At 40.4% G+C, this 23,045-nt stretch overlaps 1 protein-coding gene across 6 annotated transcripts in view; it reads left to right on the forward strand.

Annotated features, from left to right (window-relative positions):
* The first annotated feature begins 2,223 nt into the window (after nucleotides 1-2,223).
* Nucleotides 2,224-23,045, forward strand: part of ABI2 (abl interactor 2) — a 72,720-nt gene continuing 51,898 nt past the window's right edge. For all 6 annotated transcript variants that reach the window (XM_054210042.1, XM_054210043.1, XM_054210037.1 and 3 more), the window contains exon 1: nucleotides 2,224-2,394. In XM_054210042.1, the coding sequence (XP_054066017.1) occupies nucleotides 2,278-2,394 (117 nt within the window). In that variant the 5' untranslated portion in view covers nucleotides 2,224-2,277. The remainder of the gene's footprint in view (nucleotides 2,395-23,045) is intronic.

Here is a 23,045-nt window from a genome sequence, read left to right on the forward strand (position 1 = left end):
CTGCAGCAAAATCAGGGTTTTTTTGGTGTATAACTCATGGTTCACAAACTTTGGGGGTAGACGGCACCAAGAACAAGGCTGCATGACACCCACTTCTTCAGTCCTTGGTCGTTTGAGGGCAGGGAGTGCCAGTACCCATTGCGGAGAGCTGCAGGCAGCCTGACACCATGCTAGCACAGCTCTACGCTGAGGCATGGCTGCTGGGTGACAGGGTATGGGTGCTCTTAAGCAGTCACCAGTCATCTCCCCACACATGGTGTGTGTGGGGGTCTCTAGCAGGGTGTCTTGTGATTCTTAAGCCTTTTTGTGAGATCAAAACTACCACAGCTGTAAAATATGAATTACCCGTGGCACTTGAGCTGCTTGTAGAAAAATTAAAACACACAATCAAGTAGTTGGAAGTTGCGAATTTTAGCCCATATTTAAAAAAATGGGAGAAAAATGCTTTACACAGGAGGGTTTTTAAAGCAGTATAATGAACACTCTGCCTGACTCATCCTTCACATGGGAGAACTAAGCAAGCTAAGAGGAAATGTCTCCAGGCAGACATCCCTCGGGGCAGGGATTTCTATATCTTTTTTCTTTTAAGGGAAGAAACTTAAAAGGCCTGGCCCAAAGACTACACGTTTGTTGCTTGACCCCACCAGGTGTTTGCAATCTGTAATTCTAGAAGTCACCTGGAGGCCAGGCATATCTAGCTGGATGCCTTTGCAACAGCTTTCAAGGCATGAGAACAACTGTTCCCACAGTACCAGGTTGGTGTACAAGGACCACAGCACTGGATCTTCTCTAGCTCATGACTACCACAGAAGTGTCTGTAACATGAAGGCTGGGAAGATACCAGGCTGCCGTATCAGAGTACATAAGGCATGTCAAATAACCCAGGGCTGCACTTACAGAAGCAGCAGGAGCTCTGTGGAGTCTCATGGGAACATGAGGCAAGTAATCACAGCTGCAATTGATTTCAAAGAGACAAATGAGCTCCCCTAGAGAAAGCTGGGACACTTCTGCTGAGAGGGCTAATTACATTTTTGGGGGTTTGTTTTTGTTGGTTTTGTGTTTTTTTTTGTGGGAGAAATGCTACTTTTAGGTTCAGGTGAAGGAATTCAGTGGGAAAGCCTTCCACGTTTCTCTAAGGGTGGGAATTTTCGTCAGAATTGTAGAGATACTGAGGGACTTGCCTGGGACACAAAGGAAGTCAGTGTTAAAGCCAGGAACTGACCAAACAGATCTCCTAACTCATGTCTTCAGTGTTGTGTTTCAGCCATGAGGCTGTCCTTCCTCTGTTTCTGCTGACCCTTCATTATACACTTTTCTCTGTTAAAGTTGAAAAGCTGACTACTTGGCGGCTGAGAATTTACCCTTCCTCTCGCCCCTGTACAATGGCAGCTTTTCAGACAGAATCCACACAAAAGAAACATTTTGTTCTTCCTCTGCTGATCAGAAGAGCTGAGCAGCAGCTACGTTAAAAGCATGAGGGTCTGACCCTAGCTCCCATTGTATTCAAAGACAAAGCTTCCAGTGATATCAGTAGATGTGGTGTTAGACCCATGTCTCTGGAAAGGGCAGGCTAGCAGGCTGCCATTGAGTAAATTAATCCAGAACGATGAAAAAAAGAAAAAGCCAAGACTTCCCAAAATGAAAACACACATCTCTATTTGGTGTCGGCCCTTCGGACTAATGCTGGGCCGCGGCAGCTGGTGCCAGCTCTGGTGCCGGGGGACACCCCGAGGGCAACCGCTCGGTGAGACACTCGCTGCCGCTACCGGGGCGAGAGTGCGGGGCCCGAGCCCCTACCTGCGAACGGCCATTAAAAGAAACCCCTAAAATAAAATAACACAGGATTCACTCATTCCAGGGGCTTTTCTTACGAGATGCTCACGGTGAAGGAGGCGGGAGGGCCCCCTCCCCTCGTCTCCGGCCGCGAGGTGCGACCCGGCCCGGTCCCTCCCGGATGCCGCCCGCCGCGCTCCACCGGGCCGGAAGTGGGCGCCCGGGAGGGGGCGTGAGGGGGGGGGGCGGGGGGGCGTGCGCATGCGCAGGAGGTGTTGCCCGGCCGCGCCCCGCCCCCGCCGCGGTGGGGGTCTGGCGCGCGCTCCCTGCCCGCGGCGCGAGGCCGGGCCCGGGCGGCGGGTAGCGCCGTGGGGGTGGGGGGTGGGTGGGTGGCGGCGCGAGCGCGCGCGCGGAGGGGGCAGGGGGCGGAGGGGGGGGGGGGACGGGAGGAGGAGGAGGAGGGACGGACGGACGGACGGACGGACGGGGTGAGAGGATGTGAAGATGGCGGAGCTGCAGATGCTGCTGGAGGAGGAGATCCCGGGGGGGCGCCGGGCCCTGTTCGACAGCTACACGAACCTGGAGCGGGTGGCCGAGTACTGCGAGACCAACTACATCCAGGTGCGGCGGAGAGGGGGGCGGGGCGTGCGCAGCCTAACGGTCGCCGTCCTCGCCTAACGGTCGCCTTCCACCGCCTAACGGTCGGTGGCCCCGGCGGCGCGGCGCTGAGGCGGCGGAGGGTGGGCAGCCCCGGCCGGGCAGGATCGTGTGTGTGTCCCCCAGCCGTTTGCCGTGAGGCTGCCCCCGGTCCCGGGTGGGCGGGCGGGCGGGTGAGGGGAGCGGGGTCGTGCTACCCCCGTCCCCTTGGCGATGGGAGGGTGACAGGCGGGTGGCACCGGCTGCTGCAGCCCGGGAACGTGGAAAGCCGGTTCACCTCCAGAATGAACTACCCCGGCGTGACGAGGCGTTTAAATATTTAATTGATTTCTAAATTAAATTCCTTCCACTTTGTGAGCGTGTTGAATATTTATTTCGTATTGTGTCTCTGTCGCTCCTTTTCGTTCCCTTCCCACCTTCCACTCCCCTTTGCTGACAGCACTGAGATGATGTGATAAACCGAGGCGATATCTGACTGCTGTAAATACAGTATTCGTGCTTGTTAATTTAGAGCACAATGACACACATTTTAATTGGGATATGCCTGACGGTTTATATTTCCCTTCCCAAGTAGCGCCGCAGTATTCGATAGGATGGGCAGCTACCAAGTGATAGGTGCGGGATGAAAGTGTGATGTAGTGGAGATGATACAGAATTAGGGAGAAAGAGATCAAGCACAAGTTGCTACTGCAGCATGTGATTTTTGCCAGGTTGATGTTAGGACTTTGGATTTTTCCTCTGTTTCTCTTTTTACTAAGAAGAGAAGCAAAATATAGTCAGTTTTCTCTGATAGTGATTGTAGGGCCAAATGAAAGAGTTCCCCCAAAACAAACAAACAGAAGAAATATTACCTGTCCGTCATTCCTAAGAAGGGTCTGAGTCTGTAGGAATGAAAGGAGGGGGAGGTGGGTTTGTGCCGCCACTGTTGAGAGAAGTACAAAGGGTCCCAGTTTTATTTTTGCTTTCAGTCCCTTAAGTGGAGAGTGCTTGTGTGTTTCCAGACGACAAGTAGGGATGAGATCTGTGGTAAGATTATTCTAGCAGCGAAAATGGGAGAAAATATTTAACCAGTGACAGAGAGTACTTAAAAATGTCCCTGTAAAAAAGCTCTATTTCTTTTGAATTGTTGAGTGACCAGCTGCCCTTCAGAGAGAAGACTTTGCATATTTTGGGTCATTTACAAAACACGTCAATTACAGTGAAACTACATAGATGTTTTCTATTATGTAATAACTTTTCCTATGTTGAATTAGTGGGACTTGTGTTCCTTAAGAGAAATATATTGAAATATTTTCTTACAGTCATAACGTGACATACATGTATTTAAATGTATGCTTTTTTGAAAACTGAGAAACTGATTTTTCTGGAATAGGGGAGAGGAGTCTTGAAAGGCAGAACTGGACAGGAAGAGGTGGATGTAGTTTGGAGCTTTTTTGTTCTTTCTCTGACCCTTTTTTGTGTTCTTCCTATAAACCAAAGTTTAGAAAATCTGTATTGAACAGCTCCGCTTTTATTGTTTTAATAAAAACTACAGAGAACTCTATGTTGTTTTGTACAAATAGAGAACAAAAAAATATGGTTATTGCCCCAGACAGCATACAGTCTGTAAGGACAGTCTAAGATAATAGGAGATGGATACAGACAGATGGTGAGTGAAGGAAAAGAATGAAGCACTCTTGGTCAGCCTGATGGATTCTGGCCACCACACAGCAATACCCCGACTGTTGGCAATTTATCTAAGCATCGTGACAACAGAGAGCTTTAAGGGGGAGGTGAGAATGAAAGAATGAAATTGTATTGTGAGTGTTGACTGTGATGTGCAGTATGGGTCACAGCATGAACATGTTTAAATTTTAAACAAGTGGAGAATGGAGGACGTCAGCCAGGCTCTAGCCTTTGGAATTGGCTGAAAGACCATAGAGTGGGATTATTGTAGAGAAGAGGTCCAGTATGAGGGGATTCTGGATTTAGTGATGCGAGTCCCCTAGTAAAAAATCTGTCAGTGAACCCACCCCACCTTCACAGTACCAGAACTACATAAACTCCTGCGCAGGATCTTATACAAAGCTGATTTTTTCTTCTCTGCAAGAGTGGGAATAGGTAAATTGATATAACTATTGGTTAGTTGGAGATTTTGCTTCTAATAATAATAATTATTCCAAAGCTATTATGGGCAATTAAGTCCAAATTATATTCAAAAACAGCAGCCTTGTATTTTGTAGTGAAGATGGGCATGTGATAGCTTGGAAGCATGTGGAAGAGTAATCATCCGGAAAGTCATGTAGTGAAGGTGGACTAATTCTATTGTAATCCTTCAGCATTTCGTTGTTGACAGAAGGTTTTGTCGTGGATATTCTTGAGATCTCCTAGAGGAGTCTCAGAAGCTCTCCGAGATCTGAACTTGATCTGCAGGATGATAGTGCGGTAATGGGGACATTGAAGGCTGCATTGGCCTGTGTTTTCCAGTAGACAAGCCGCTTCCTTCTCTTTTTGTGTCAGATGATGCTTTGAGGTTTTATTGTCAAGTATAAAAACTGTTGCAAAAGTCAGTGGAGGCATAGGTCAGTTTAACAGATAATTTGAAGTTCGGTGCTGAAGTGAATGTGTTTTTTCTCTTTCCTTCCATTAGCAACATCATAGCAGCTTCAAAATAATGTAACATGTAATCTCTTACGTGTGGAAATTGATAGGTCATAGTAGTAGAGTTGTGGTGACTGCAACTCATTTGACTTACGAAATGAAAAATCCATTTTTAAAAATTCTGTCAGTGTTTATCCAAATTATGATTGATACTTGGTGAGCTCCATTACTTCAGCAACAGGGAATGTTACATAAATTGTTACCTTCCCTTGAGTCTATGATACAGTATATCAGAGCACATCAGCTTAAAGTTTTGTGGGAAATGATAGGAAATACAGCAAATATTTGATAAATGGACCTGCAGCAATGACGGAGGAAAGGCTACTATTTGGGAAAAATATTTTTTTTCATTCATTGTTCTTCACCAATGGTTGTTCTTTTTAAATTTTCCCACTGTGTAAGTTGGACTCACAGCCTTCCAGCCAATCAGTTACCTGGTAAGCTGGTGTATTTTTCAGGAGACACTACTCCATTAAACAGGAAAGTAAATTGACAGAAGAAAAACTTGAAGTATAATTTCAATTTGCATACTACAGCAATTAGTTTAATACATTTCCTGTGATTATGATTCTACGTTAATAATGTTTTAATAATTTGGTTTTAAGCATAAATGCATAAATTGGTCACTTTAATCTGCTTGCGTTACTACAGAAATCAAATAACTTTTCTTGCCAAAAAGGTCTTATTCTTCTAATAACTGAGAAATTATACATGCTATTTCTATGTCATAGAGAGAAATATTGTCAGGGAGACATATTTCTATGTCTCTCTAAAAGAGAAGAGGAAGACACACATTTTTATTTCAGAGAATGTTTTTCTGGTATCTGACATGATGTCAATCACAGGTTAAATTTTATACTGTCTGTTCAACACTTTATGTACCAGTGCTGTGTCCTCTGTTACAAAGTTCAGTCTCAGTCTAAACTGCAACAGAGTTATTCTATAAAACTTAATTATCTGATGTACTTGATATTATAAAAAAAGACCATATTTGCAGTCTACATGGATTTATCTGGGTCTTTCATAAAAAACAGAGAATAGTTATACTGGACAGTGTGCTGTGTTTACAAAATTTTCATATTCCTGCATGATTTTTGTTCAGGAGTATCCTAAACAAAAATTCTAGTTATGATGGTGTAAGTAACAAGACCAAGCAATTTTGTGATTTGCACATCTTGTTACTGGTATACTAACATAAATTCCAACATTATCTTGGACTGTCCAGTTTCTTTGAGCTTGTCCTGTATAAGTCTATTCTGGAATAATGTTTTGCTTGTTTCTTGTGATCATCGCTCTTTTAAAAAATCAGCTTTTCATTTTGTAAAATGCATGGAGCTTTCTAGAGTGACTGAATGGTTGTGTCTGCTAGCTCTTTGTTAAGAGAGTCATAAAAAATTACCAGATGGAGGCATTTCAGCCCGTAACTGTCTATCAGGAACAGATCTGGGGTAGGGGGAAGTCCCACCACCAAAGTTAGCATGCAGAATTGAGTGAAAAGCTAAGCCTCTGTGCCCTGCTCAGCTTTCAGAAGGAGCGTAGGATTTCTGTGTGCAGTGTTGTCCAGATTCTTCTAAAAGGCTCTGTATTTCTTAGCCTTTCAAGATTATTATGCTTTACTTGTCAGCTCTAGAGACTGAAGAGTGAGCTTCTGGTTTTCCTCTCTTCGTAGTCTTCAGGTTGCCATGACTGTGTTGCATTTTACGTACAGAAACAGCCTGCTGGTGTTTGTGAGGGAAAGGATGGGAAGGGGATTTTTACTGCTGTTCTTAATATTCTATCCTTCTGGTTATTAGAAGTACCTGCTTTCAGCTCCTGCAGATAGCTTTATTTAAATAGACATAAAGGTGAAAACTACTTATTTCTCAGTGATTTTACTGCAGTCTGTAAATCAATGAGTTTCATAGTTGTTTGCTACTATCTCTTAATTTTAATTAGACCTTCTAAGCAAAACCGAGCAGCCGTAGATTTGGAAGCATCTTCCAGTAGGCTGAACAAGAGAATAAGTCATCTATTAGCGTACTAGTTTTAAATTACAGAAATGGTGGTCCTTTACAAATAGTAACTTAGTGGTTATAGCTTCAGTAATGTGAAATTTCTGCAGAGTTGCTTGTAGTGACTGGTACCAGTATATAACTTGTGTAAGTGTATAGGGAATTGCAGGTATTATGGTTTATAAACAAGTTCAAGAAAGATCTCTGTTCTCTTTATTGAAGATGAGATGTGTATCACCTTTACAAAGGCAACCAAGTTAGATTTGTAAAATTTATTTAACAATCAGAAATGTAAATATCAGAGGAAAGTTGTTTCAACCTTTCTGTTCCTTAAACTTGTTTCTTTTATAATCCAGCTTTGGTGAAGAGGTGATGAAGCTTAGCATTGATGGAACACTTGTTCTGCAGGCATGAAAGTAGATATTGTTTAGCTCCAGTGAATATTAGTCTACAACTTCAGGAAAATGCTGACAAGTTGAAACCCTTTAAAATTACTGGGAAACTAATGAAATATCAATAACGGATGTGCGGACAATACGCTATAGTATCTTTCTCCTAAGGGCAATGAGTGAATACCAGGCTATGGTAGGACTTCATAGAAACTGTATGATTTTAAAATTGAAGTAGTATGCTATGGTGGGTTAACCTTGACTGTCTACCAGGTGCCTACCAAGCAATTCTCATTCTCCATCCTCAGCAGAACAACAGGAGAAAGTAAGAAAAAAAAAGCTCATGGGTTGAAATAAGGACAGGGAGATTGCTCACCGATTACTGTCATGGGCAAAAGAGACTTGACTTGAGGAATATTAATTTATTGCCAATTAGAAATAGAGTAGGATAGTGAGAGACAAAACCCAAACTAAAACCACCTTTCCCCCACTCCTCCCTTCTTCTCAGGCTCAACTTCACTCCTTCATTCCCAACTCTTCTGCCTCCTCTTCCAGAGTGGTGCAGGGGGATGGGGAATGGGGATTGTGGTCAGGTTGTCGTCAGTGGCACTTTGTCTCTGCCACTCATTACTCCTCACACGCTTCCACTGCTCCAGCGTGGGGTCCCTACCACAGGATACAGTCCTTCACAAAGTGTTCCAGCATGGGTCCTTCCCATGGGCTGCAGTTCTTCAAGAACTGCTCCATCATGGATCCTTCCCAACAAGTTACAGTCCTGCAGAAACAGAGTGCTCCAGTGTGGGTCTTCCATGGGCTATAGTTCCTGCTGGAAAACCTGCTCCTGCATGGACTCCTCTCCATAGGCCACAGCTCCTGCCAGGAGCCTGCTCCAACCTGGGCTCTGAATGGGCTGCAGCTTTATTCAGATCATATCCCTCTGCTGCAGCATGGGGTCCTCCATGGGCTGCAGTGTGGATATCTGCTCCACCATGGTCCTCCATCAGCTGCAGGGGGATAACCTGTGTTACCATGGTCATCTCCATGAGCTGCAGGGGGATCTCCGCTCCAGTGCCTGGAAATACCTCCTCCCCAGCCTCCTTCTCTGACTTTGGTGTCTGCAGCGTTGTTTCACTCCAATTTTTCTCACTCCTCTCTGTCACAGCTGCTTCGCAGTGTTTTTTACTCTTTCTTAAATATGTTATCACAGAGGCACCACCAGCATCACTGTCCAGCTCAGCTTTGGCCAGTGGTGGGTCTGTTTTGGAGCTGGCTAGAACTGGCTCTGTCTGACATGGGTGCAGCTCCCGGTCTCTTCTCACAGAGGCCACCCCTGCAGCCACACTGCTACCAAAACCTTGCCACGTAAACCCCATACATACGCCTAAGGGGATATTTCTTCCGTACACTTCCTGTTAACAATTACTTGTGTTGGTCGTTATCAATAAATACCAACAATTAAAGGGAAACTAAGCTTAACAATTAATAAGACTGTATGTGGCCACTGTTCTTTTGATTTCAAGAAGTGATGCTTTCTGCAAATTTGAAGTAGCTGGCTAACTAAGTGAAAGTCTTACTACTTTCTTCAGTGTCTCCCCTCTGGTGCTCTCTCATGTTCAGCCTGCAAGAGGTTTCACAATCCTCTTTTCTCCATGCTCCCTTAAGGCGTAAGTGACTGCATGGTGGATTCTGGTGCTACTATAAAGGAACCAATAATAATACTAGTGATCTCTTTGGGTTCTTTACTTTTCCTTTTCCTCCTTGCCTTTTACTTACTGTATCTCCAAGTATCTAAACTTTAAGAACCTGATAATTTAAAAGAAGGTTGGCAGATACTGTTGCTTGAAGATACTGTTGCTTAAATGGTTGCATAAATTGTTATTGCATGTCTCTATACTCAAGGTTTACACTGAGCTTGTTAATAGGTTGCTAAGTTTAGTGAGGATAATCTAGGTATAGGACCATCTTGTCTGGTTCCTTTTAGGTGAATCGATGTAGCTAGCAAAGTTGGTGAAGTATTTATCACTTAAACCAATCTACTTTTCCTTTGCATTAACTGTGCAGTGTTTTGCCAGGAAAGCAAATTTAATGCATTTAATAGTGTCACAAGTTCAACATGGAGTTCAGGAAGAGTAAGATTGATTCTCTATTGAGTGGATGTGGAAATAGCATAAGCCATCTTATTAGTGGTAATGGGAGTTGCTGCTGGTAATACTGTATGTATAGGTGGGAAAATAAAATTTGTAAATATGCAGGTTGTAAATATGCAACTAAGTGTTGTAATCCTAAATGTTAGTTACAAGTGGCATTCTAGTTGTTCGCTTCTGTAGTTTATTTTCAAATTGTGGTTATTGAATAGTATTGATCAAGAATTGTAATTTGGAGTAGCAAGCTTCTGCATGCTACAGTTAATAAGCTCTCTGAAATTTATTGTCTGTTGCTTGTGTTTTACTTGCGTTTGCAGTCATTAATCTTTGTGGCTTAGCGCTGTAGATTTTAAGGCAGGAAGTGGTGCACCACTGTGGTGCACCATGTAAGACAAGAGCTTCTCCAGTCACTGCTTTAAGCAAGTGAAATCTTACTCTGTTAGATTCAGCAGAATATTTTATTGAAGAAAACATTGATTTAAGTAACAAGGTTTGCAGCAAATTTTCAATAGACTCTATGTCTAGCTATTCCATTTTTCTTGGATTTTGTTTTCAAATACTATCTTTCCACACTTAATTGTGCATCTGAAATTAAACTCTTGCTCAGTAATCTAAGTTCTGTATATTTTATTGGATACCCGTACCTGGAACTTTACTCATTGGGCTACTGATATTTTATGAAGCAAAACTGCATGTCAGCAGATGAAGCATGTAATCACAGCACACTGAATTTAGGTGCATTTCCTCTTTCCAGGGTTCTCACAGGTTAGGTTGGCAATTTTTTCTTGAAGTGAATGAACTAATATGTTCTTGCAAATGAGTTGTGCCTATTTCAGTGAGAAATCTTGATTTTCTGGTTCCCGTGTGCAATGAGCAAGTTGCTCTGTCAAATTTATAGTGATACGCTCTGAACTATGGACTCTATATATGCTATTCACTTTTCCTGTAGCTTATTTCCCAGTAGATGTTATTGTAATATCTATTCTCAATAGTCTTCCAGTTTGAAATATAAGTGTTGGTTTTATTATTATTGGCTTAGTGTTATGGTAATGAAGTTGATTTTATGCTCAGTGAATTGCAGGATGAGAAACAAATATTATTTGGTTTGAGGTTTTGGTAGCCTGTATGTTTTTGGTTATACACATAGCCAAAGCTAGCTTTGTGCTGAAGTTGTAAATTTAGCATATTTTCTTAAAGTTAAAATCTCTTGTAGGTAAATGTCAATGTTTTTATTAGGGTATTTTGTAATTTTGTTGTGAATTTACTGCTTTAATATGTATGAACTCTGTCAAAATTCTTGGGAATAACTTTGGGGTCTTTTGTCTATTTTTGAGCTGGCTGTTCTTTTGTCAAAGTTGATTTATGCTATAGATCACATCAGGTTTTTAAAACTATACTCTTAGAAGATCAGATCGTGGCTATTAAATTGCTATTGCAGCTGATACTATAACAGATTTTAGGGAAGACTGAGGTGCTTTTGTTTGAAGATGCTTATTTCAACCTGCATGCTGTTGTTATCAAAATGATTTCATTTGTTTTCAATTTTCAAACTGATACTTAAACGAAGAAATAGATAAACTTCAGAACTGTTTCCTATATTGTGAACTATTATCTTTTATATTTCTATAACTATCTGTCATATTATGAATTCTGTTGGAAATAAATGATAAAATAAGCTGATGATCCTGATTTTTGATATTTTGTGGGAAACGTTTTATGGAAAAATTATTGGGAGGTTGATAAACATCATTACAAAGTAGATATTAATTTCTGTTATTCTTTTTGGTTAACCTTTTTTGATAAAGAATTAGGATAAAGCTTGCAAGAATTTCTGTGATGTTTTGGTTTTTTGTGATAATATGAACCAGTTCACTGGGTTCAAGGAAGGAGAAGAAAGTGGTTTAAATATGAATTTGAGAGTTGAAGGAAATCTTCGTATCATAGCTATGTAGAAAAAAATAGAAAGTTTTGCTTTTGAGTGGCTTATGAAAGGTTTAAAAAACAATATTTACTTGCTTGTCAGTGTTAAAGTTTCACTGATGGGATTGAGGGTTTCAGAAGACTGCCCCAGTCTTTCCAGCAATGGAAGGCAGAGAGCAACTTCCATTTTGTCCAGTGTGTTATGAGCTGGGCAGCTCTGTCAGTGGCTCTGAATTTTGTGCTGGGTGCAGGAATACTAAGAGGCATTCAGATTGAGGTTTACAAAGGCCTGCCCTAACAGGCTTGTCCAGTGTTGAAGTATTGAGGTTGAATGGTCTGCTTGCTGGACCATCCTGGAAAAGTCTGGTTTTGTAGATTTGAAAACTTAAATTTAAAATTGCTAAGTGTATAAATTCTTCCTGTTACTCACCTGTAAACCTTTGGAATGTAAGGTGGCTAGAAATTAAAGCAGTGCCTGTCAAAAGCTGCAAATATCAGGCTTTACTGCTATTTAGGGGCAAGATTGCTGAGCTGATGTAACATCTTTCTGCTTCTAGTTCTACCTATATCCTTGTCCTGTGTCTGGTCCTTATCTCATTATTTATGAGCCAGTTCAGTTAGCTAAACCAACAGAAAACTAACTAGGACAAGAAAAGCATTGTGTCTTTGCTCAGTAATGGCGGGAGCGTGAAAAGAGGGAGGTGGGGGAATGAAGTAGGGAAGGAGTGGGCCCATCCCTGCTGAGGGCAGTTAGATTGACGATTGTAAGGTAAGAGAGAAGTTCTTCAAGATACCAGGCATCAAACTTGGTTATTTCAAGCTTTTGCGCAGCAGTGGTGCTGCTCTTTGGGCCTGAAGGTTAGTAGTGAAAGCCAGGTGATGTTTCTGCTCCCCCCTAGTGAAAATTGTGAGCAGTAGAGGCTGACACTTGTTAAACATGAAAGGGTCATGACAGATAACCTTCTGTAATATGCGACTTTTGAAAGCAGAATTAGTGTTTGTCTTTCTGTATAGTCTGTCTCATAGAACAGTCAAAGTCTGTTCTTGCTACTGCTGTTCTTAGCAGACAGGGGTATATAAACATAGCTGAAATAGAATTTTTTTAGTCTGATGTCTTTTCAAAGAGAAAACTTTAGTCTGTTTAACAAACAAAATATACAAAGCCATTTATTACTGAGTGGTCTAGGATGAATTCAAAGCACACAGATTTGTCTTGATTTGCTTTAATAACAATGATTAAATAGTATGTGTTTACAGAATATACAGTGCAAATTCTCAAAATCATTTCAAAGAGTATCCTTTTGAACTGGAAATTTGAGAGGTGTTGGATATTGCAAAGTTTGTAGTTCACTCTAATTTTTTAACTAGGTGGTAAATTTGTAAGCTGGCATGAGAGGTGGAGCTTGTCCATAGCTTTATAAGTGAGGCAGAATGCTGCAGAGTGCAAAAGTTTGTTGTCTACCTGCTTTTTTATTGGGTAAAGAATACAGGTCTGCTGCAACTTGTGGGGAGTGTAAATATGTTAAATATCCTAAATTAAATGGCTATTTTGAATCAGTTAACGTAAGTTTATCTGTCTGGAGAGTATGTGCGTGGGAACACAAAGTATTTAGCCGAAAGAAGAAAAATACCTTTTACATAATAGAATACTAAAGATACTATGCCATTATGGAAACTTTACAGTAATTTTCATTATTTATAAATATATCTAAAAGGGCAAATACTAAAACCAAAAGCCAACCTCTTACCCCCACTCTGCTAGCAGAAAAATAGGAGGCTGAGGTGGATGACAGATATCAGAGATTGAAAAATGCCTATATGAGCAGAACCTCAAAAAAGGGGCTCTTTTTTCTGACACAAAATAAATAATAAAATATAAGAATATGCAAATAAAGTTGTGAAGAGTATGAACTATGTACACCAGTTTTCCACTTTTCTTGGGTAAAATACATGGATAATAAATTTAGTTTGATAGGTAATGCTATTTAACGTAATCTGTGGAATTATTGCTGTGAGTTAAGGCTCAGGATTTAATGGCATTCTAAAAAAGGCTAAACATCTTAAATAAATAATGAGAATATAAGCAGTTTTGTCTTTTTCTTTCGTATGTTTTTGCCTTGCAATTTTCTGAATTGGTCCACGATGGAGTTTTATGCCCATTATATGACATGTTTTGTGTTGTCCACTGTAATCTATTTCACTGGATTATTTGGGATATTGCACCTATTTAATATATTTTCTGTATTCTGAATACCATATATCCTGATTCCTTTGAAATGCTTACTGCACAAATTGGTGTTGGTTTGGCCTTCCAAGGAGAGGGAATTAATTTGTCAAGTTGCTCATGACAATTAAGCAAGATCTAGATACATTTCACATGTAGGAAAAAGGACTAAAGATTTTTATGTGGTGGAGTATATATACGCAAGTGCTGAAATTGTGCTAGGGAAATTAATTGGGTTTTCCCACCATAGCTAATAACTAGAGAACTGGGAGTGAATGGAGTTGTAGAGAAGCACAAAACTGTGACATTACCTGTATTTGTTAGCTATGATAAATCAGTATGCACGGTTTTCTGATATACTTTTCAGTTTTCTCACTTTATCCAGCTGTTGGTGATCTCAGAAATTATCTTCAAAGATTTAGGCCTGTTTGCTTTCATGTGCTTAGGGAAATGATGCCCGTGAAATGACTCCCTCTCAGAAGGGGCAGAGTGATTGAGCATGCAGAAGCTCTGAGGAGCAAACTCTGAATGAGAGAGTAGTGTGTAGTCAGCCTAAACTAGTGAGGATGTTGTTTTTGCAGACTTTTGTTTTTTCAAGTTCTCAATGCATTGTCATAAGAGCAGTCCTTTCCTAAAACAAAGAAGAAATTCTTTCTGACTATATGTGCATCTGTATAAATCTATCAGTTTGGATAACAGAAAGTAAAACATTATCTGTAGACTCTGAATCTCTGTCATAGTTGTCTGGTGGTTATAATAGTTAATTTAAACCATTTCCAAATTGAGGACACTTCTATAACCATTTGATGGGACAAGTTAATAGAACTCTTGTAAATCTTTACCATGTTATGACCTGCTTAAAACTTACATTTTAGATTTTTTAAATACACAGTCTTTACATTTATTTTAGTCAATAATTTGATATATAACACAAATACAATAGGGTGAATCCAGTTTTGATGACTAGAACAAGGGAGAGGGATAAAAGTCTAATTTTTGTTTTACTTATTTGTGTACATAATCTATAATAATATATACCAAATGCAGAGGTCCTTGAAAACAAACATTTTCACTGTAATGAGCCTGTTGTAAACATTTGTAGCATATTAAGACCCTTCATTTAAGTAAGATTTATAGAGTGTATAGAGTATGCAAGATAGACTCACTTGATCAACAGACAGATAATTAATGCTGAGGTATAAATTATTTAACCATTTATACATTCATAGAAAAAGGATTATTCAGGGTTGGGTTTTTTTTTGTTTTGTATGTATTGTGTTAGTTTGTCAAACTGCATTCTTTTTATTTTTTATTTTGTTGTTTTCTTGGGGTTTTTTTTGTGTAGCAAGTAGATGCCATTCTTTACATTTGTGCCTCTGCACAAAACAAATCACCACTTGAACAGTCAACTTCTTGTACCTAATTGTTTTGGTTTTAAGTAACGCAGCTCTTACATCATGCTTTTCATCTCTGGATCTCATACTCTACAAATCAGGGTGAGTACTGCTTTTGTTTACAAACAGAGTGGAAGGAGTTTTTTTCCAAGGACATTTTGGTCTGGATTTCATATGCACTTAAGGCTGTGTTTGAACACAATCCTTCAAGAATTGTTTGCGTATGTTTCCTCTGCTGAATGTAGGGGGGGAAAGAGGGTGGTATTTCCTGTGTTTTAGGGATAAAGTGTTGAGTAAGATGACTGGAAGATGGTGAGTGTTACAAAAAAGCCAATTGCCTGTGTCTAGGAAGGTGGAGGATTAGAGGTTATGCTGTTGGCTGGGCATTCTGCAAAATGAAGGAGAGAATTGCTTGTCTTAAAAGCAGCTTGAAAATTCCTGGTTTCTCTGTGCCTCTCTGTCTTAAAGCCTCTCTGTTATTCATATTGTGAAACTCTTCTTGCCTTTCCAGAACACTTTTATTTATTAACATAGCTAGATAGGTAGAGAGGTGATAATATTTAAACGTGTCTTGTCAAATGAAAAGGTCATTTGTGCAGCACTTTCACTCATTAGGGTATAGAGAAAAGCCCTTTTTTTTCTGATGGTAGTAGAACTTGCTCAACATACAGTTGTAACAATCTATTAGGGCAACTTGAAAGCAAATGAATTCACATAAAAAAATGAAAGAATGTGAGGCAAGAGAACCTTTTGTGACATAGAAAAGGCATTCAGCATTGAAATGTTATTTTGTTGTTACATCTCTAATGTTTCTATTCTTGTGACAACAAAGAGGTCAGAATTGTCAGAACAAGAATGTTGTTGAAATTGGGTGAATAAGCGAAGTTTGAGATGCATTGTGTCATAATTATGGTGAATGTAAACACAAAGGTGGGGATTCTTCTTATCATGTAATGCAGCACAGAACTGCTGTGAGAGGGATCTTGTGCTCTTTCACAAGTTTGCGGTGTCGCTTTCTACTTTTATCCTATAATCTTTCATGTCTGTAACTTCAGTATAACACTGTTATGCTCTCTAGCACTGGAACAGGCTGTCCAGAGAGGTGGTGGAGTCTCCAACTCTGGAGACATTCAAAACCCGCCTGGATGCGTTCCTGTGCAACCTGTTGTAGGTGACCCTGCTCTGGCAGGGGGGTTGGACTAGATGATCTCCAGAGGTCCCTTCCAACCCTATGATTCTATGATTCTAAGCATGAGGATGTGAGTAGTTGCTAGATTACGGTATAGTGCTTATATTATGCTTGTAAGTGGCAGGCTTGCTGTTGGTGCAGTTTGAGTTGGCCAGCTTCAAGACTGCATGTAATACTTGCATCCTTCGTCATGTATTTTATGGCTGAGAGCTCTTGCCATTGTGAGAGTTACCAGAATGTCTAAAACTATCTTGCATTGGTGCTGTAGTTGGATATGATGAAATTTGCCCTATATGGAAAACAGCATAATAATTCTTAACTGTGGGATTAAAGTTACTCTTTTAGCAAAATATTTGTGGATTGATTTACTTCATGAAAGTTCTGAGTTTAAGTTTTATTGGGCTACTCTGGATGTGGCCGTTGAAGGGGAAAAATAGCAGTGCATTTTTAGCTTCTGCCAAGGTGTCTGTGACAGATGGTGTCTTGTCTGTCCAATATGAATTCTTCCCGCTCTGTAAATATTGATTGGAGGAAAAAAAAAAAAAAGGTGTTCCATAGCTTTAAAAAAATGTGTCCTGGTTGATATAGGAGTGTCTAAGGTATATTTATACAGATCTTGGGCAGAACAGCACCAGTACGTGCAGAAATCACTATCTGAAAAAATTGAAAAGGGCCTGGTGGAAATCTGTCTCACATTAGACAAACAGAGAAAAGAAAAATTGCGTGCATGTTTTGGGGAAATAATCTTAAAATAGTCCCCGCTTCTGTGGTAAAAAAGTGTTACTTAGTGGAAGCTGAGGTCTGGAACATGATTAATACACGTGCAAAGATGGGCAGCTGCTAATTTTTGGGCATTGCAGATGCTCTATGCTACTTTCAGAGACCTTGTCTGATTCATTCATCTGTCCTTTCCTGAAACACCCTTTTAGCTTTTGTGATAACCAACATTTTGGGACAGACTTGGTAGAACTTCTTGTTCCATTGTATGTGCTGCTTATCTTTCATTTTATAATTGCTCTCAAGTTTAGAGAGCTCCATCTTGTGTTGGATCCCAAATAACTTGGTTGTCTGATTCTTTGCAAGGTATGTCCTTGGCTGCTGCCTCTACAAGGTCCTGAACAGAGATCTACTTCTGGATGTTGACTGGGATATTGCTGAAGTCATGTTTTTCAAAGACTCTTAGCATGTAATTTTGTGTGGCATTCATACAATTTATAGTTAAGTGCTGCCTTCAACTGACATTTAAATGTTAGAACAAAGGAACTTGAACTTTTTAGAAATAGAAACTCTTGTTTGGTATTGTTGTCATTCTCATGGGGTTAGTGCTGGTCATTTAAGTTTATTAACCTCCTATCCTCTTGATTCAAAGAAGGTATTTGGGACATAATCTACTTTCTGTGGGTGAACAAGTAAAAACAACCATGTAGAATTTGTAGAACTTCTGTTGGCGTGTCCAGTTCCATTATTTTGGCTATCAGGTACTGCCAATGCTTTGCTTTAAGACAGCAGTCTTAATCATTCATTGTATGAAATCCTTGATACTATTTTGAAGCAATTTTTAGAAAAGTATAATCTCTTCAGGCTTGTCCCGACTTGATATTCTGAGACATCATCCTTTATAGCTAAGCAAGAAGACTTTTATCGCTGGTAGATTATGTGTTTCAAGTTCTGGCTTTTCTTTAGCAGACGGAAAACTCCATATTGCTGGAGAGAAATTCTGAAATGGCTTTGTGACCTGCAATACAATCACTGTGTTTTCCAGTCTGGGGAATGTAAGAATTATTGTCTGTGGAGAAAAATTTTGCCCAAGTTGGATTTTTTTGTCGAGCATATTGTTTTTTATACCTCACTGTGATACTTGTTAATTCTTAAAATAAGTAATTGGCTAATTTGCAGAAAGAAATAGTATTTAAATTGTGTGGAGATGACTGCATTACAGTTGCAGTGTAGTTAATATGGGAGATTAAATGCACATCCTTTTATGCATGTAAAATGTCCTTATATTGCTTTAAAAAATTGAGTTACTGTTGGCATAGAACAGTCTTTCTGGGCAAGAAGCACTGTAATTAGTGTGAAAGTAGGTCATGCTTAGGACAATGTGTGTGTAAAATACAGATCTCGCTGGAAATAATTACAGAAAACTTTATGCTGTGATGTTAAGTTATATGCTGCAGGTTGAATATAGCGACTTTGCTTGCTATTCTTGAGCTACATAGCAATTGACAGAAGGTTTACTTCTAATTTTGAAGTAAATGGACCAAAACTGCTGGTTAAACTGGGGAAAACAGAATAACTGGTAATTACAGCGCTTGCAGAAAAGTTTTTTTTTGGCTTATTTGCTGAGATTCTTAAATTGTAGCAGCATGGCAAAGTTTGAGTTTAGTTAAAATGAAAAGCCTCCTGCAACCTTTGGTTTTTTTACTTGTTGACAACTCTGTTACAAACACGAACAAAATTGATAAACTTCTGAAAAACCCTTTTTCTAGCAGTCTACCCTTGGGAATGAGGCTGGGACTCTCTCTTGAGGACATGACTTTTATATTTATAAAATGTTCACTAGTTACTCAAGGAGTGCAGAACGGAGACCTAGAGCTTGGCTAACAGTCTGCATAAGAGGCTAGAATCCCTTTCTCACTCTGCCAATATTGTGTTGTGTCCATTGCTATGGTAATAGGAGCAAAAGGTTGTAAAAACATTCTTTGCTAGAAAAGTGAGCAGATACAGCTCTCAGGGCACAGAGGGAACAAATCTATTGAATAAGGTGGCGCTACTTTTGCTTAGCAGTTTTCAGAGTTAACTTTTACTAACTTTGTTTCACTTGTTTTTGTTGATCGTGATAGTTTGTTTAGTTAGACTTCATTCTTGGTTCAGTATCGTTGAGTGCTACCACCACTGTCAGCAGATGGGCAGTACAACAGGTCAGCTTTCAGCAGGCTGAACATGGATATAAAGAACAAACTGACCTGTCGTCTGCTTGTTTCTGTTCTTTTTCTGGCAAGCTCTTACAACGAGAGCAAGGCAAAAGGCCTGTGAGTTTTGTGGACTGTCGTGATTTTTCAGAGTCAGACAAGAGTATATTTGTGTCTGGTCATGGAACAGGGTGCAAATGTGCATTTTGGGTGATAGGACTCTGGCATGTGTGAAGATGTAGCATTGGAGAGCTGGAAACTTTGGTCTTTAGATGGTTCTACAATAGGCAAGGAAGGCTGTGCTGTTTGTTTGTTTAAAAGCAGAAAAAGAAAGCAGGAAAGATTGGGGAACCTTTCATGGAGAAATACAGGGAAGCCTCTTCTGATTTTTTAGTTCTGTGCTTTAGAGCGGATCAGCTGCCACTGCAGCTCTCCTAGGCTCTGCTAATTTGAGCATAAATCGCTAGGTTTTGGAGTTCTAGTATGGTGCTAATGGTTCTGTTGCCTCCTAGAGGGGTATTGTATGCTGCAGTTGTTGTTGTGAAGATTTCTTATTTTGATCTCTACATTTTTATACAAAATAAAAGATTTTTTTTTTGTTCTGTCAGATTGTGAGCGTGTATTTGAAGACAGTTTGTTCCTTTCAGTACGTCCATGTAAGAATAATTTCAAATTTAGAGTTAATTGATCACTGCAAGGGATTTGTGTAATCCAAGTGTAGTTATTTCTTAGAAATGGAAGAGTGATTATGCAAATTCCTGCCTCCAGCTAGTTTAAGCCCTCTCCTCTATCTACTATCTTTGAAATGGCATACTCCTGTTACCTGGCAGCTGTGCTGCTTTATTTCTTTTAAAGCTTTTTTTTAGCCATGATTATTAAAGCTAGCTAATTTAAAATATAATAACTTCTAGAAGGATAAAATTTTGGAGTGTGCTTATGTGAGGAAGTAGGGACAGTGAATGGCAATTGAAAGACTTGTGTTAGTTGGCTTGACAATGTGGGAAGGGTTCTGAGGACAACAGTATTGTATTTGTTGTAGACAGACAGCAAAGGCTTTCCAGCAGCTTGTATTCCTTGGGCTACCATACTCCTTTTTACAGTGCCTAGTGAAATGTGACTCTGCAACACAGCTCCGTGGCAGCCTGAGGTAGCTGTGGTATCTGATGCAGGTGTCATCTCCACATTTGCCTGCCTCTCTTTTGGGAGCTATTGGCTGAGTAGGGTGCATATCTTCCCCTTACAAGCTGCAATTGCACTCTGGCAATTACAAGCTGTGCTACCATCTGACTAATTACATTGGTACATAAGGCTATAAACTATGACGGTGGATGACATGGCTGCGCGTCCTACTTAGCTTTTCTTGCTATATTGTAATGTCTGGCAGTGGACACTTGGAAGCAGAAACTGGTTCTACTGCCACAGATAACTCTGCCTGTGACTCTAAATTAAAGCCGTTAGTTGGCCTTAGTCATTGCTATGTAATGAACTGAATTGAGAATTTATACTGGAACGAAGAAACTGGCAAAGTTGGGAAATAACTCAGATGTTACATAAACCCCTGTGACTAGATAATGTTTTAGGAAGCTGAAATAGATATCCTTTCTGAGAAATGGTAGATTTTGTCAGATTTCTTGAGGGAGAGAGAAAAAAAATCTGTTCATCTGATATTACTAAGGAGAAACAATTGGTGGAAATAATATTTTTTTGTACAGCAGAATGTAATTATATGATTGTTCTAACTTCTGATGGCCGCTTTGCATCTGAAAAGTAACTTTTGCAAATGCTACAATGACTTGCTTTATTTTTATCAAGTAGCTGCAAAATCAAATTTGAGTTGAATTGAATTAATCAATGATTTTTACTTGTACGCTCAGTGGAAACTCTGCACACTGAAGCGTCCTTGGTGGAGGAAGAATTGTAGAACAACAGATACACGAGACAGTAGAGTTAAGTCTACGGACCTTTGCTGTTTCTGGGTTTCTTCATTCAGCATATTTGTATTGCCGTAGTCTCTTATGGCCACAAATATGTTGAATTTGTACTGGTAATAAGCCAAAATTGGCCTTGTATTTGGAACTCTAATAGTAGTTATGTTGTTGTATGAACTATAAAATGATACACTTTTTTCAGCTGTGTTATTGCAGAAGAGCTAACAGAGTAAGGTGAAGCCTGCATTCGTTAACAGAATGAGCAGTAAGTCTTAAAAGCACATGGGGAATATGTTTCTCTCACTGCTGCTTGCTTCTCAAGCAAGAGCTACATCTGATACTGTAAATAAGTGATGAATAACTATAAATATAACTACATGTTAACTACATTTCAGATACAAATACATTTGGGTGCTATTGTGCTATTCAATTTCTTGTGAACAAACTTTACTATACCTTGCCTAGTAAATTTATATGAATGCAACATGCTCTGGTTTGGTTTTTTTTGTATAAACAGGACTTTGGCTCCACTTTCAAAGAATTGGAACTCGCCAGTTTTGAAGAGCAGGACATTTGCATGTGAAATATGCTTGTGAATATATGGAAATAAAGACAAAGTTTGATTCTGGTGGTGGTTAAGGAAACAGATGACAGTCCCTTGGGAGGCAGTTTTGAAGAGCAAAGGTGCCCAGGAAAGCTGGTCATACTTCAAGCAGGTGCTCTTAGAAGCACAGGAGAAGGCCATCCCCATGTCCCGAAAGACGAGCCGACGGGGAAGAAGGCCAGCCTGGCTAAATAGAGAGCTTTGTTTGGCTGGACCTCAGGAAAAAAAGGAAGGCTTACATTCTCTGGAAAAGGGGCTTAGCAACTTATGAGGATTATCAAGATATAACAAAGCTATGCAGGGGGAAGATTAGAAGGGCCAAAGCTCAATCAGAACTCAGCTTGGCCACTGCAGTTAAAGACAACAGAAGAGATTTTTCCAGTATATCAACAGAAAAAGGAAAACTAGGGAAAATATAGGTCCACTGATGAATGAGACGGGTGCCCTAGTGGTGGAAGACACAGAGAAGGCAGAGTTACTGAATGCCTTCTTTTCTTCGGTCTTCACTGATAAAAGCCGTCCCTCACGTATCCCATACCCTGGAGGCAAGGGGGAAGGTCTGGAGAGAGGAAGATTTTCCCTTAGTTGAGGAGGACCGGGTCAGAGACCACTTGGCCAAGATGGACATTCATAAATCCATGGGCCCTGACGGGATGCACCCGCGAGTGCTGAGAGAGCTGGCAGATGTTATCGCTAGACCACTCTCCATTGTCTTTGCAAGGTCATGGGGAACAGGAGAGGTGCCTGAGGACTGGAGGAAGGCTGACATCACTCCAATCTTCAAAAAAGGCAAGAAGGAGGACCCAGGGAACTACAGGCCGGTTAGTCTCACCTCTGTCCCTGGGAAGGTAATGGAGCGACTCATTCTGGATGTCGTCTCCAAACACATAGAGGAACAGGAAGTTATTGGAAGTGGTCAGCATGGATTTACCAAGGGCAAATCATGCCTGACCAATCTGATGGCTTTCTATGATGTTATAACGGGTTGGCTGGATGACGGGAGAGCCGTAGATGTCATCTACCTTGACCTTAGCAAGGCTTTTGACACTGTCTCCCATAACATCCTCATTAGGAAGCTGAGGAAGTATGGGCTAGACGAGGTGACAGTGAGGTGGATCGAGAGCTGGCTGAGTGACAGAACTCAGAGGGTTGTGATCAGCGGCACAGAGTCCAGTTGGAGGCCTGTAACGAGTGGTGTCCCCCAGGGGTCAATACTTGGACCAATTTTGTTCAATATATTCATTAATGACCTAGATGAGGGGACAGAGTGTATCCTCAGCAAG

The sequence above is a fragment of the Rissa tridactyla genome, chromosome 7 (assembly GCF_028500815.1).
Source record: "Rissa tridactyla isolate bRisTri1 chromosome 7, bRisTri1.patW.cur.20221130, whole genome shotgun sequence".
NCBI lineage: Eukaryota > Metazoa > Chordata > Aves > Charadriiformes > Laridae > Rissa > Rissa tridactyla.